General features: G+C 41.5%; 1 protein-coding gene across 1 annotated transcript in view; it reads left to right on the forward strand.

Annotated features, from left to right (window-relative positions):
* The first annotated feature begins 944 nt into the window (after positions 1-944).
* LOC123985591 (sodium- and chloride-dependent GABA transporter 2-like) overlaps positions 945-13,404 on the forward strand; it is a 17,827-nt gene continuing 5,367 nt past the window's right edge. Inside the window, exons 1-10 of the mRNA XM_046073237.1 lie at positions 945-1,104; positions 1,185-1,319; positions 1,898-2,038; positions 2,381-2,468; positions 2,583-2,715; positions 2,798-2,932; positions 3,012-3,115; positions 3,249-3,373; positions 11,169-11,281; positions 11,366-11,503. Coding sequence (XP_045929193.1) covers positions 945-1,104; positions 1,185-1,319; positions 1,898-2,038; positions 2,381-2,468; positions 2,583-2,715; positions 2,798-2,932; positions 3,012-3,115; positions 3,249-3,373; positions 11,169-11,281; positions 11,366-11,503 — 1,272 coding nt within the window. The remainder of the gene's footprint in view (positions 1,105-1,184; positions 1,320-1,897; positions 2,039-2,380; positions 2,469-2,582; positions 2,716-2,797; positions 2,933-3,011; positions 3,116-3,248; positions 3,374-11,168; positions 11,282-11,365; positions 11,504-13,404) is intronic.

Consider the following 13,404-nt stretch of genomic DNA (forward strand, 5'->3'; position numbering starts at 1 on the left):
CTGCATTATGTTACTGATTCGCTGGAAGTTTCCTCTCGCGTGCTCATGCCAGGGGAAAACGAATAACTAACAGACAACACCTGTGATCAGACAGAAAGCTCACGAATAATTCCACACGATAACTTCAGCACCTCTGATAAAGCGCCGCTTACAATCCCAACAGAGCAAGACAGGGCTTCAGTTACATTTTTATAGCCTACTGAAACTACTGTATATGTCCGCTTTGGCACAAACTGTCTGCGACTCACAGCGTGAGGTGGGTCCACGTCACTTGATGGTGTCGACAGCGGAATATCTCTCTTATAAATGTGTAACCACTGCAATAACAAGATGTTCACGGTTTATTCCTCAGAGAAATAAACACTTTTCCACAAAGAAAGAGAGCGTCAACGTTCCAGAGTTTACACAGTAAACGCCATGTGGGTAAAATTTTAGAGATGATACTCTGACTTCCCGTTCCTGTGAAAGCAGCACGAAGCTGCACCACAAGTAGCTGATGGAGAAAAAAAATACACAGTCTCGTCCAGTCGCAGTGGACTAAACTGGCAGGTTTTTAATGTTGCAGACCACAGTTTTTTGCAAGTAGTTTAAAGTTTAAACTCGTATTGTTGTGAATCTTAAGTGTAAACTCGCCTTACAATTTCCAACCAACAAACGCCCCCCCCTCCAAAATATTGGTTCCAGCGCCCCCCATCGTCCTCGGAACACCCCCTGGGGGGCGGTACCGCCTCCGTTGAGAAACACTAGAGGACTTGGTGTTGTCCGTCCGGTCCATTCTTGCTCATCCTAGAGATAATTTACATTCACACTGAGAACTGATTAACTGTTTGTGCAGTTACACATTACCTGACAGATTATATAGTGAATGTAAAGGCAGGGAAAACCTGGAGACAAAGAATATTGGATAAGAAGAATTAGACTGGGTTAAGACTGAGCTTTTGGCCATGTTGAATAAAAAATGCACAAGAAAATGCAAGCAAGTGGAGTTGGAGGAGAGAGGACACTGGGGAAGTAAGATGGAGTTTCTCCTGGCCGTGGCGGGAAATGTTATCGGCCTGGGCAACGTGTGGAGGTTTCCTTACCTCTGCTACAAAAACGGAGGGGGTAAGCAAATATGATGCTCACAACCTGTTACCCAAATTCTGTGGTACAGATACACAATGTTGTATACTTTGTACATTCAGGTGCATTCCTTGTGCCATATCTGGTATTCGTGGTGACCTGTGGCGTACCCCTGTTCTTGCTGGAGATGGTCATAGGCCAGTATACCCAGGAGGGCGGCATCACTTGCTGGAGGAAGCTATGCCCACTGGCAGAAGGTATACTGTTCAGGACTTTATTGTAGCAGAGCAAGGCAAACACGTCCTCTGCTGTAAAAACCACACAGAGCTGGACCAAGATTCACAGAAAACTGGACACATATCATAATGACTGATTAGCTCCAAAAGTAGCTGGTAGTTTCATTGTCGGTCCCTTTGCCACTGTGGAAAGTTCCTTTCTTTAGCTAGGGCAGTTCAATGTTTCATTGTGTTCACAATGGAACCCCGAGAGAGGCGGTAACACATTACCCACCAAATGAACGGAGCAAACACATCCACATATCATATCAGAGCTCTTTCATGGTGGTCAGTACAAGGCAAACATTTACAAAAGTATCACTCACTCTGTGACCCTAAATTCCAAGGTTAAAAAAATGTATTAATATTTAAAGACATTTTCAGTTGTATAAGTTTTATTTTAATTTTACTGATTTTGCTCGACTAAGCAGTTTTTGTAGATTTGGTCAGTCAGATTCCTGTGACCCTGAACAATAAGTGGTTTGGGTAAATTAATAACTGGAGGAAGTAAGGTTCTGATAATGACTGTCTGTAACAAAGCACTACATCTGGGCCCGCAGGTATCGGTTATGGCGGGCAGTTGATCCTCTTCTACAGCTGTATGACCTACATCATTATTCTGTCCTGGGCTTTGCTCTACCTGGTGTTCTCCTTCAGCTCCCAGCTCCCTTGGGCCAGCTGCAACAACTACTGGAACACAGGTAAAATGGAAACTGTCAAACTACTAACATTTGAATGATGTACTGATGTCAAGATGCAGATATCAGAACATTTTATCTCAATTACAGACCCTTACTGTGATTTAGTTTTGAACATAATGTTGGAAGACTTGTGAGAGAGATCAAAATAGGGATGGTCAAAATCAGAGCAACAGAGGCCGAGATATCCTCACCGTTGTTCCCTAAGGGTCAAGATTCAAAAGCACTGGTTTCATACATTCCCTATAATGCAACTGGATAGTGTTCCTCAAAAACCCTCTCTGCCAGATGTCTCCCAAAGAGTTTTTAAATACATGCATTGTGTTTTTCCCACTGTCCTTTCAGATGACTGTGTAGACTTTTCAACAGGAAATAACACCTCTGCATGGACCAACCAGACCGACACAGCCTCTGCTGCCACAGAATTCTGGGAGTATGTCTTTGTCCAGTAGATGATCAAACAAAGCCTCTAGGTTCATTTTAAATGTGCCAAAATCAGTCCCAATGAGTCTCATTTCAACATTTTGCCCATGTTTTTTCCTAATAGAAGACGAGTGCTGGCTATCTCAGGTGGGATTGAGGAGATCGGCAGCATCAGGTGGGAAATACTGGTCTGCCTTATTGCTATGTGGGTCACCTGCTACTTTTGTATCTGGAAAGGGGTCAAGTCTACAGGAAAGGTATTTATATGCCCTGAAACTGTAGTTCATTTGTATACAGTATGTTTTTTAAATGCCTGAACGGTCATTCTTTTGTCTCCAGGTGGTGTATGTCACTGCTACCTTCCCCTATGTGATGCTGTTAATCCTTTTGATCCGTGGGCTCTCTCTTCCTGGGGCTCTACAGGGAGTGTTGTTTTATCTTCTGCCCGAACCCTCACGACTCAAAGACCCTCAGGTAGGACCGCAATAGCAGTATATTGTAACAGGGTTAAGGTGGACAAATACAAGTACTCACTGTTGCTATGTTGCAACAGGTTTGGATGGAGGCTGCGGCTCAGATCTTCTTCTCGTACAGTGTGGGTGTGGGCTCCTTAACTGTGATGGCCAGCTACAACACGTACAACAACAACTGCTATAAGTAAGTATTTGTTAGTGTGTCACTGACACAATATCTGACATCAATAAAGGACAAGAGCAACGCAATAACATCTTAAACATGATCAATTACGTGCTGTGAAGTCAGAGTATGCACATGTTTTTATGTTTTGCAGAGATTCTCTGTGGCTGTGTTTACTGAACAGTGGCACCAGTATTGTAGCTGGGTTTGCAGTCTTCTCTGTGCTGGGATTCATGGCTCATGAGCAGGGTGTTCCCATTGCAGAAGTGGCCGAGTCAGGTAATGCAAGACGCCGGAGAGACATGCAGTCTCTTCTTGTGCCCAATGTTATTGGGTGTGATCGAAATTTTTGTAATTTTGTGAAAAGAAATCTCAGTACAAAGTCACCAACTCTAAATTCAGTAGAAAGTAGGGTTAGGGTTAGTGTAAAGTAACTGAGTAGGTAGATCACTTCTGAGGTAAATAATGGACTCTTTACTCCAGTGCATTTATTTGACTACTTACTTTACAGATTCAAATGTTACATATTAAACATATAAGATGCTGATAAAATATACAAACATTGTTAAGATTAAACCAGTGGTTCCCAACCACTTGGCTTGCGACTGTGTCTGGTTCGGGCCCTTTGTCACATTTAAGTTGTCACTGTTGTTATCGGTTCCAAGCAAGAGACATTTATCCTCTAAACTTCTTAAATGGTTTAAATGTCCAGTGTGTAATGTGTGGGAGGATCTATTGACAGAAATGCAATATAATATTCATAACTATGTTTTCAGTGGTGTATAAATACTTTACATAATGAACAGTTATGTTTTTATTACCTTAGAATGAGCCTTTTCTATCAACATACACCGCGGATCCCCTTACATGGACGTTGCCATGTTGCACAAACAAGTTTCTACAGAAGCCCAAACAGACAAACAGCGCTACAGAGCGCGTTTCCTCAACACGCTGAACATGTACGAAGAAGAAGAACAAGTAACGTTAGTATTAGTATTTGAAGTTTATTAGAAGTGAGAAAAGACGAGAGATTTGGACATATGGAGGCTCATACGTATTGCTTAGCACATGAGCCGACAGAGTGTGTCAACCACTGTAGCTTCTCCTGCACGCTTGGATCGGGAGGGGTGAGCTGTGATCTTTTTTTCTTCCCTAGGGCTGGACAACTAATTGAAACGGAAATTAAGCCTTTCACCGATGTAATTTTACCATGTCGGTTATTGCGGTTATTTAATACTGTTAATATTTCCCCTTAAAAACACACTACTACGTGTGTAGTCACGTGACTCTGTCCCCTCCAGTCCTGCTCAGTTTCCAGATGTTAGCTAGCATGAACAGCCTTTCCAGCAGTGTGACCTTCACTGTACATTTACTACCAGACTGACAACTTACTTGCTTTTAACGTCACTTTCTACCGCTTCTTCTTTCACATTCGCTCGTCCACTCACTCGCTACACACACACTGCACTGCCCTTAAAAGACCCAAGTTAACTCCGCTGCTCATATAACACCACTGTCACGTCGATGTCCTTTTAAGAATCAGAAGAGAAAGTTAGTAAGACGTTGAGTGTTACCGTGCTCACACAGTGTGAGTGACAATGATTATTACCACATTGTTATTAATAATTGTGCAAAATGTTAGTAGCAGTGGCGTTGCGCCAAATATGGGGTAACCATGTCTCTATTATGTGCTTTACCTTATAAATTAACATTTAATTAATCAAATTTTGACTGAAATGAATGAAAAATAAACCCAGCTTTAATAGCATATTTACATTTAAAAAAACTTGTCGGTGAACTATAAGGGCAAAAAACAACAATCAAAAATAAAATAATTGTTCATTAATCGTAATCGAGGTAAAATGTTCAATTAATCGCGATTTTGATTTTAGGTGAAATTGTCCAGCCTTATTCTTCCCTAAATCTTAATGAAAATGCTACAAATCTTTGTAGTAGTGTCATGTTGATTCCACATTCTGACTTAAGAGCACATGAACGCACACTTAAGTCAGAAGAACCACTTCACACACCGGAAATGGGACCATCCGAGGAGCACGTGAATGCACCGTGAGCCGGTGGTTGCAATTCGCAACCCTCACCAGTAGATGCCACTAAAACTTACACACTGAACCTTTAAGGCCCAAGGAGGTCAAATTTTCCAATACTTCACAATAAACTCATAAATGTGAAAAAAAAGTCCAAAAAATGAAGTAGTCTGACCTCTAACTACTGAACTGTACATAAAGTAGTTTAAACTAGCTCTGCCTCGACCAGCTATAACCTTACTGTTTTCTACTTACACATTGTTGCATTAGTATCAACAAACTAATTATGTGAAATGTATGAGTCACTGGGGACATTTTACTGCAGAATGAGTACTTTTGTTATATGAAGTAAATTAAGCTGGCGATAAACACCAGGCAGAGTTGGTTGTCACAGTAGTTGCGCTGCGTTCCTGCTCTTGCTGAAAGCAGCACACCCAAAAATTGCTGCTGGCTCTGGCTGGCATGTTCTGATCTGGGGCTATGCTGGGAGTTTAGGTGGTTCTGTCCCGGGGCATAGCCAGCTCCGCAGCTTTGATCTTTTTTCTGGTTGAGACGTCACATCAGTATTCTGTAAGGCTGTTTGGGAGGGGACAGATGTGGTGTGCTGTCATCTGATGAAGTACGGGGCCACTGAGGGGGTAGGTCCGTAGTTCTGCCCATTGCATGTTGTCTGGGCACTCGAGTGTGTGCCCTTGATTTTAACCTTCCTTGGATGGACTTATACATTACATACCACACACACACACACACACGGTCAGTCCTTTGCTGTCCTAATGTTGCTTGACTCTCTCCTCCTTACCCAAATATTTATAGTACAAAAACAATCAGACAGACTCCATAACTAGTACAAGCTGCAGTACATTCCCTCAGTCATCAGTAGACACTCATTATTATACTCGCGTTTCTCCTCATCTACACTTTGTCCTTCCAGATGGATTGTAAAGCCCTTTGTAACTTCCCCAGTTCCCTCCATCTTGAGACACAGAGGAGGTGGTTATGAATGTGTTGCTTAGTTGACTGGAATTGCACTGCTTCATTATTGATGCATAGTTACCTTTTTCTTTGCAAAGTCGTTGATGCTAAACAGCAAAGGCAGATAGCAGGCGGTGATGAGTCTCACATCCCCTGTGATAACCAACTCTGCCTGGTGTGGAAATTTTCTACTTTCTTACATTGCAGACGCTTTACTGCTTGCTCTTGCCTCTGCATGCAGTCTTTGGCTGAAACTCTTTTTTCCTGCTAGAAATTATGAGTAGCAGCTCTTGGATACTTTTAAATCACTGGGACTGTCATCTATTCGGATAAAGTAGGTTATTGCCCTTAAACACTTTTATAATTTAAGTGCTACGCGAATGCGGCCTATCAATAGCACTAGCTTTACTGCAGTGACTGGAGTTGTAGCTAATGCAAGATTCCACCCTTCTCCACGGATGACTCCCCAAACATTTACAGAAAATTGCAGTGCTGGAAACCAAGATCCACAGTTTAGAAGTAAATGTGGAAGTGAATGGACTATGTGGGAATGACTAGGGGTGGGAATCACCAGAGGCCCCACAATACGATATTATCACAATATTTATGTCGATATGATATTATTGCAATTTTAAACATATTGCGATGTATTGGAATTTATTACCTTTTTTCCAACTTCAGATTGTGTTCCCAAAGGAAAACTATTTTTCTAGTAGACTGAAAAAACAATTAATTTCATTATTATAGTACCAAAAAGTTAAATTCTCATGTACAGTTCATTAAATAAAAGATCGATACTTATATCGGTGTATCAATACAGTATTGACACGGAAAATATCGTAATAATATGCTGTATCAATTTTTTCCCCCATGAATGACACTACTTTACCATGGACCCAAAACAGTGGACAAGAGCATGCTAGCACACAGCTAATTAGCACAAAAACGACTAACAAGACACAGGAGGCCTGTGTACTTGGTAATAAATCTAAAAGTGGTAGTCCTCCCTGGAACTCTCTTGGTGCAAAGCCTAAGAGTAAATCATTTCCCCAGGAAATGGAAGGACGCATAACAGGCAGAACCCAGCTCGCTGAGATTTGTGATGCAACTCTTCAACCCCCCGTTCTTAGTAGGACACCGCCGTGGACAGCTGCGTAAGGGAGAGTTACCAAAAGACCTCACCAACAAGCGGGTGTGCAACATCAGAACAGATTTTGACCACTATTGCAGGACCCTGGATCTCCATCTGATGACCTGGATAACATCCCATCCTCACACAGAGTAAATCAGAAAGTAAAAGGCTACAGGTCTCCAATCCCCATGCAGGTCACCCTTATCTCCAGACACCCTGGACCCAGTGTGCTGGTAGCCTTTTCAATTCCTATCTTGATACGTAACAGAAAAAGAATGGTGAATATGTGAAGAAACAGGAAGCACTCACTATATCCTGTACATTTAGTATTAATTCATCGTCAGCCGCAGCCTGTCAAAAAAAGTGGGCCAGATAATGTTTTTAAACACACTAAATTTTGCTTTATTAAACATTAAATCTTTGGCAGGAAAACATTTTTAATCAATGATTTTATAATAACTCACTATCTTAATTTCATGTTTTTAACTGAAACTTGGTTGGACCAAGATAACAGTGCAGCTGTCTCTAACGAGTCTACCCCTCTCAACGTCAGTTTCATGAGTGAAGCTAGAGTGCATAAGAAAGGAAGTGGATTTGCCATTTTGTTTAATGGCTCCCTCCAATGCAAAAAGATGTCTTATGGAAATTTTGCATCTTTTGAATATGTGGCTCTTCAGCTGAATTCCTCTTGTCAAGCTATTTTTATCTCAATATCTACAGGCCCCCTAAATACTGTGCAAACTATTTTGATGACTTTGGTGAACTGCTGTCTATTATCTTTATTGACTTTGAATGTGAAGTTATTGTTGGTGACTAAAGAACTGTGTTGTGTTTTTGATAATTATGGACTGACTCAGCATGTGATGGAGCCCACACACAATAAGGGGCACACTTTGGACTTGGTCATCTCCAAGGGTCTGAACATTTCCAAGGTAGTGGTGACTGATGTTGCTCTCTCTGATCATTCCTGTGTTTTCTTTGAGAGTGCTATCTGCGTGCACACAAATGTACAAACAGAGGTGATCACAAAACGGCATATCACTGAAAACACCAGTGAAATATTTACTGAGGCTTTCTCAACCCGACACCCGCCCTCTCATGGTTCTCAGTCAAAGAGCTTGTAGATAATTTCAATTCTAAAATTACAAATGTTATTGATGCCATTGCACCAGCCAAGGTGAAGGTGGTCTCTGGTAAGAGAAGATCTCCATGGAGAAATGCCACGCTGGAGAGTGTCAAAAAGCTGTGTGCAGGTGGTGGAAAACAAATATCCAGGTTCATTATGACATCTATATAGAGAGACTTCACATTTATAATTTAGAACTGAGAAATGCAAGGCGGCTGTAGCATGTCTACTTATGTTTTTAATAAACTTATGAGAATTAATACAAAATTCTGAATTTAATATTCAGAGGATATTAATTCATAAAGCTTCTCGTTTCGCGGGGGAACCACCGGAGACTGTCCAGAACTCAGCTGCCAGGCTTTTAACCAGAACAAAGAAATATGACCACATTACCCCTGTATTAGCTTAATTACACTGGCTCCCAGTATGTTGTAGAATTGACTTTAAAATTTTATTGATCACTTTTAAAGCTCTTCATGGCCTCTCGCCTTGTTATATTTCTGACCTTTTAGTCCCATACGCACCAGCATGTACCTTGAGATCCTCGGGCAGAGGTCTGTTGTCTGTTCCAGAGTCTCGACTGAAAACTAAAGGGGACAGAGCGTTTGCTGTCAGGGCCCCGAGGCTCTGGAACAGCCTGCCCGAGGAAATCAGGTCGGCTGAATCAGTGAACTCTTTTAAGTCCCTTCTTATAACATACTTTTATAGGAGAGCCTTTCCCGATCTTATTTGACTTTATTTTATCCCTTTTATTTTATTTTACTTATTTTATATTTATCTTAAACGTGTATTTTAGTCTTTTCAATGTTTTCATGCTTTTATCTTGTATTGTTTTTGTATTATTGTATTTTGGGTATTATTGTCTTTACACTTACACTTTGTAACTTGTTTTTGAAAAGTGCTCTACAAATAAAGATTATTATTATTATTATTATTATTTAATTCACCCAGAGTCTCCGGACCTCTGGGTAGCGTTTTAATAATTATACAATTATTCACTAGTGATTAGAGAGAGAAGGAATTTTGAGTCTCCAAATTATTTGATATAAAATGCACAAATCCACACTGTTTGTTCACAACACGGCCCTTCTTCTCTGACATCATCACCAAAAACAATAATAATGCATGCGCCTTGTTTGCTACTGTCGACAGGCTAACCAACCCTCCTGTGTCTGTAGCCTCTGAACTTCTATCCACCAGGGCCTGCAATGAATTTGCCTCCTTCTTCACAGACATAATCCAAACAATGAGACAAGCAAGCAATCAATGCCTCCATGTCAGGTACAGGATATGTGTTGTCCCTTTGTCCACTTAAAAACAATTCAAATAGCATGACACAGTTTGATTCTATTAACCATAAAATCCCGGAGGACATAATACAACATCTGAAATCCACCTCCTGCTGCCTTGATATTCTGCCAACAGGTTTATTGAAAAATGTTTCAGATTGCATGGCCTCAGATCTTCTACAAATTGTCACGTCTCTTCTCTCAGGTTTTTTCCACACAGGCCCTGAAAACGGCAGTCATTAAGCCACTCTTAAAAAGAAGCAATCTAGACAGGTCACTAATGAGCAATTATAGGCCCATATCAACTTTCCCATTTTATAGTGAAATCATTGAAAGAAGCTCTTTTTCAACAGTTTAGTGCTTTCTTGGCACTAAATAACTGTTTTGATGTCTTCCAGTCAGGACTTTGACCACACAATAGCACTGAGACGGCTCTTGCTAAGGTCTGTGACATCCATTCAAACATTGACAGTAGCAGAACTTCAGCCTTCGTCTTATTGGATCTTAGTGCTACATTTGACTTAGTCGACCACAACATATTACTTGCCAGACTTGAAAACTGGGTTGGACTTTTCTACCACAGAACTAAACTGGTTTGAATAAAGGACAGGGACTACTTTGTGTCTATAGGTAATCGCACATCTGAGCTAACAAAAATGACTAGTGGAGTTCCCCAAGGCTCCATTTTTAGGCCTCTTCTGTTTAACATTTACATGCTTCCGCTGGCTCAGATTATGGAAAACTACAAAATATTTTACCATAATTATGCAGATGACACACAGATTTACATAACCATATAACCGGGTGACTATGATCCCATACAAGCGCTGAGTAACTGTATTGAACAGGTCAACAGTTGGATGTGACAGAATTTTCTTCAATAAACATGGTAGTCATGGACTCAGACCTGAATTTAAGCCACAGTAAGACAATTTTTAAGTCAGCCTGCTATCACCTGAAGAATATATCAAGGATCAAAGGACTGACGTCTCAGCAGGACCTGGAAAAACTTCCAACGTCCATGCATTTATCTTCAGTCGACTCGGCTACTGTAACGGTGTCTTTACAGGGCTCCCTAAAAAATCCATCAGACAGCTGCAGCAGATTCAGAACGCTGCTGCTGGTGATGTGGATCACATCACTCCAGTTCTGAGGTCTTTACACTAGCTTCCTGTCTGTCAGAATTGATTTCAAAATCCTGCTTTTGGTTTATAAAGCACTGAATGGTTTAGGACCAAAATACATTTCGGATTTTCTGCTTCGCTATAAACCATCCAAACCTCTCAGGTCGTCTGAAAACTAAATATGGAGAAGCAGCGTTCAGTTTTTATGCTCCATATATCTGGAACAAACTCCCAGGAAACTGTAGGTCTGCTGAAAATGTCAGTTCTTTTAAATTGAGACTGAATTCATGTCGCTTTTATGTTTAAAGTAAAGCACTTTGAATTGCCTTGTTGTTGAAATGTGCTATACAAATAAACTTGCCTTGCCTTCTGATCTTGTTTTCCAGGTCCAGGCTTGGCGTTCATTGCATACCCTCAGGCTGTAGCCATGATGCCTGTGCCCCAGCTGTGGTCCATCTGTTTCTTTGTCATGCTCATCCTCCTGGGTCTGGACACACAAGTGAGATATGCATGAAGTCTTTTTGGAAGAACACAGTTATGTTTGGAAATGTACTTATCCTGGATCGTTTTTTTGTCTGTACAGTTTGTTGCCATGGAGGTGGTGATGACGTCCATCATCGATATGTTTCCTACACAAATGCGCAGGGCAGGCCGACGGGAATGTTTCTTACTCCTCTTCTGCGTCACATGCTTCTTCTCACAGCTTGTCATGATCACTGAGGTCAGTATATAGTGTTATATTTACAAATGTGCCAAAATATCACCATTTTTTATTGCAATTTTGTTCATCATTATGTAAACCAAACGCTACTTCATACACAAGTGCCAGAACAAACTGGACCAGAGGCTACTATATCAGTATAGGAATGTAAATTTTATTTGTTACATCAAAACAAAAGAAGAAACACAATTCAGGACTAGACTGCATTACCAGGGAAACTGATGTAGAATTGAGCACCGACAAATTATAACCAAACTGATAAATAAGGAAATAACCCACACGCTCAAACCAATTAAACCAAATACTATGGAAAAACACTATCTGCATGCTGCACACTAATTACAATAAACACCCATGCAAAATGGTTACTCTGTATTTCAGTTTCCCCCTTTAACACAGCCAGAAACACATCCAAACATTAGCTCATATGGAGAATATTTAGTGGAAGCATGTTCTGTCGTATTGTCTGCGAAAAGAATCTGAGGCAGATACTGCGGCCACTTCTTTTTCTTGTCAGGTGGAAGGCTACGAAGCAGGTCATGCAAGGTGCGATTGAATCTCTCACACTGCCCATTACCCTCAGGGTGGTATGGTGTAGTGCGGCTCTTTTCAATGCCATATATCTTGCACAACTATTTCAAGAGCTCCCCTTCAAAATTTCTTCCTTGGTCGCTGTGTATACGTTTGGGTACTCCATACACATAAAACCATTTTTCTGTTAGAATCCGAGCTGTGGTGTTAGCTTTCTGGTCCGAGGTTGGATACGCTTGGGTAAACTTTGAGAAAACATCTGTGATGACCAGGACATTCTCTCTACCATCTCCAGCTTTCTCTAGAACAGTGAAATCAATGGCCAGAATTTCTAGCGGTTGGGACGCCATGATATTACCAGGAAAAGTTCTAACTTTAAGTTGATTGGCTTTAGCTACTAGATTACAGTTGTGGCAGTATTTCTCAATATCTTGCCACATGTTAGGCCAAAAGCTTCTCTCTCTCACAAGATGTACGGTCCGTTCAACCCCCTGGTGACCATGGTCATCATGGAGATGTTTGAGCACCTCACCCTTAAGGCAGTCAGGGAGAAGGAGTTGAAAGATTTCTTCCGCTGTGTTTGGTGGTCTGATACGGCGATACAACACCCCATCTCTCATACAAATCCTGTCCCATTGTTGGACCAGTTTGCGGACATCTTGTGATTCTGTTGTCAGTTCTTTGATGGCCGCTTCGCACGCTGCCAATAAGATTTAAATGCACCAATCGCTGGGTCTTCGTCCTGCAGTGCCTTTATGTCAACTTTTTCCCGCATTGGAAGCGCCTGAATTGCTAGAGTGGTGACAAGTTCCTGAGGTGAAATTTGTGGCCCCCGTTTCCCCTACCAATGTGGTGCAGCCTAGATCTCCTTCTCCTTGGCTGAACACTCCTGCATATTTTTTTAACAGCCCCTCCCCTTGCTGCTGTTGCTCTGATAAAAGAGTCGGCCATGAGGCACTAGAGAGATCAAAAGTCGAGGTACAGTCAGCAGCAATGGATTGCACAACACCCACCTGACTTCCATCCTCATCCTCCAAAGTGACCGAACACAGAGGGGACTGAGTTTGAACCACATGCAATACACCAAGTAAGGTGTTAGGTTTGAGCCATGCATCTTGTAAGCCAACATTGACAACAGGTATTTCCACTATGCCCCGCCTTACTGTCAGTAGGGCCTTAGAGATCAATACCCCTGGAGGTAAACAGTTTCCCTCTTCAAGGGGTTCCAGCAAGACTGAGGGAAGAGTCACATTGGCAGAACTTGGGCAAACCACAGAGATGAATCTCATGGAGCCTGCTGGAATACGGACAGGTCGACCTTTGACCTTAACCTTTCCCAAGTACCCTTGTTCACCAAGTGACTCAATAGC

This window comes from Micropterus dolomieu, linkage group LG17 (genome assembly GCF_021292245.1).
Source record: "Micropterus dolomieu isolate WLL.071019.BEF.003 ecotype Adirondacks linkage group LG17, ASM2129224v1, whole genome shotgun sequence".
NCBI classification, from domain to species: domain Eukaryota; kingdom Metazoa; phylum Chordata; class Actinopteri; order Centrarchiformes; family Centrarchidae; genus Micropterus; species Micropterus dolomieu.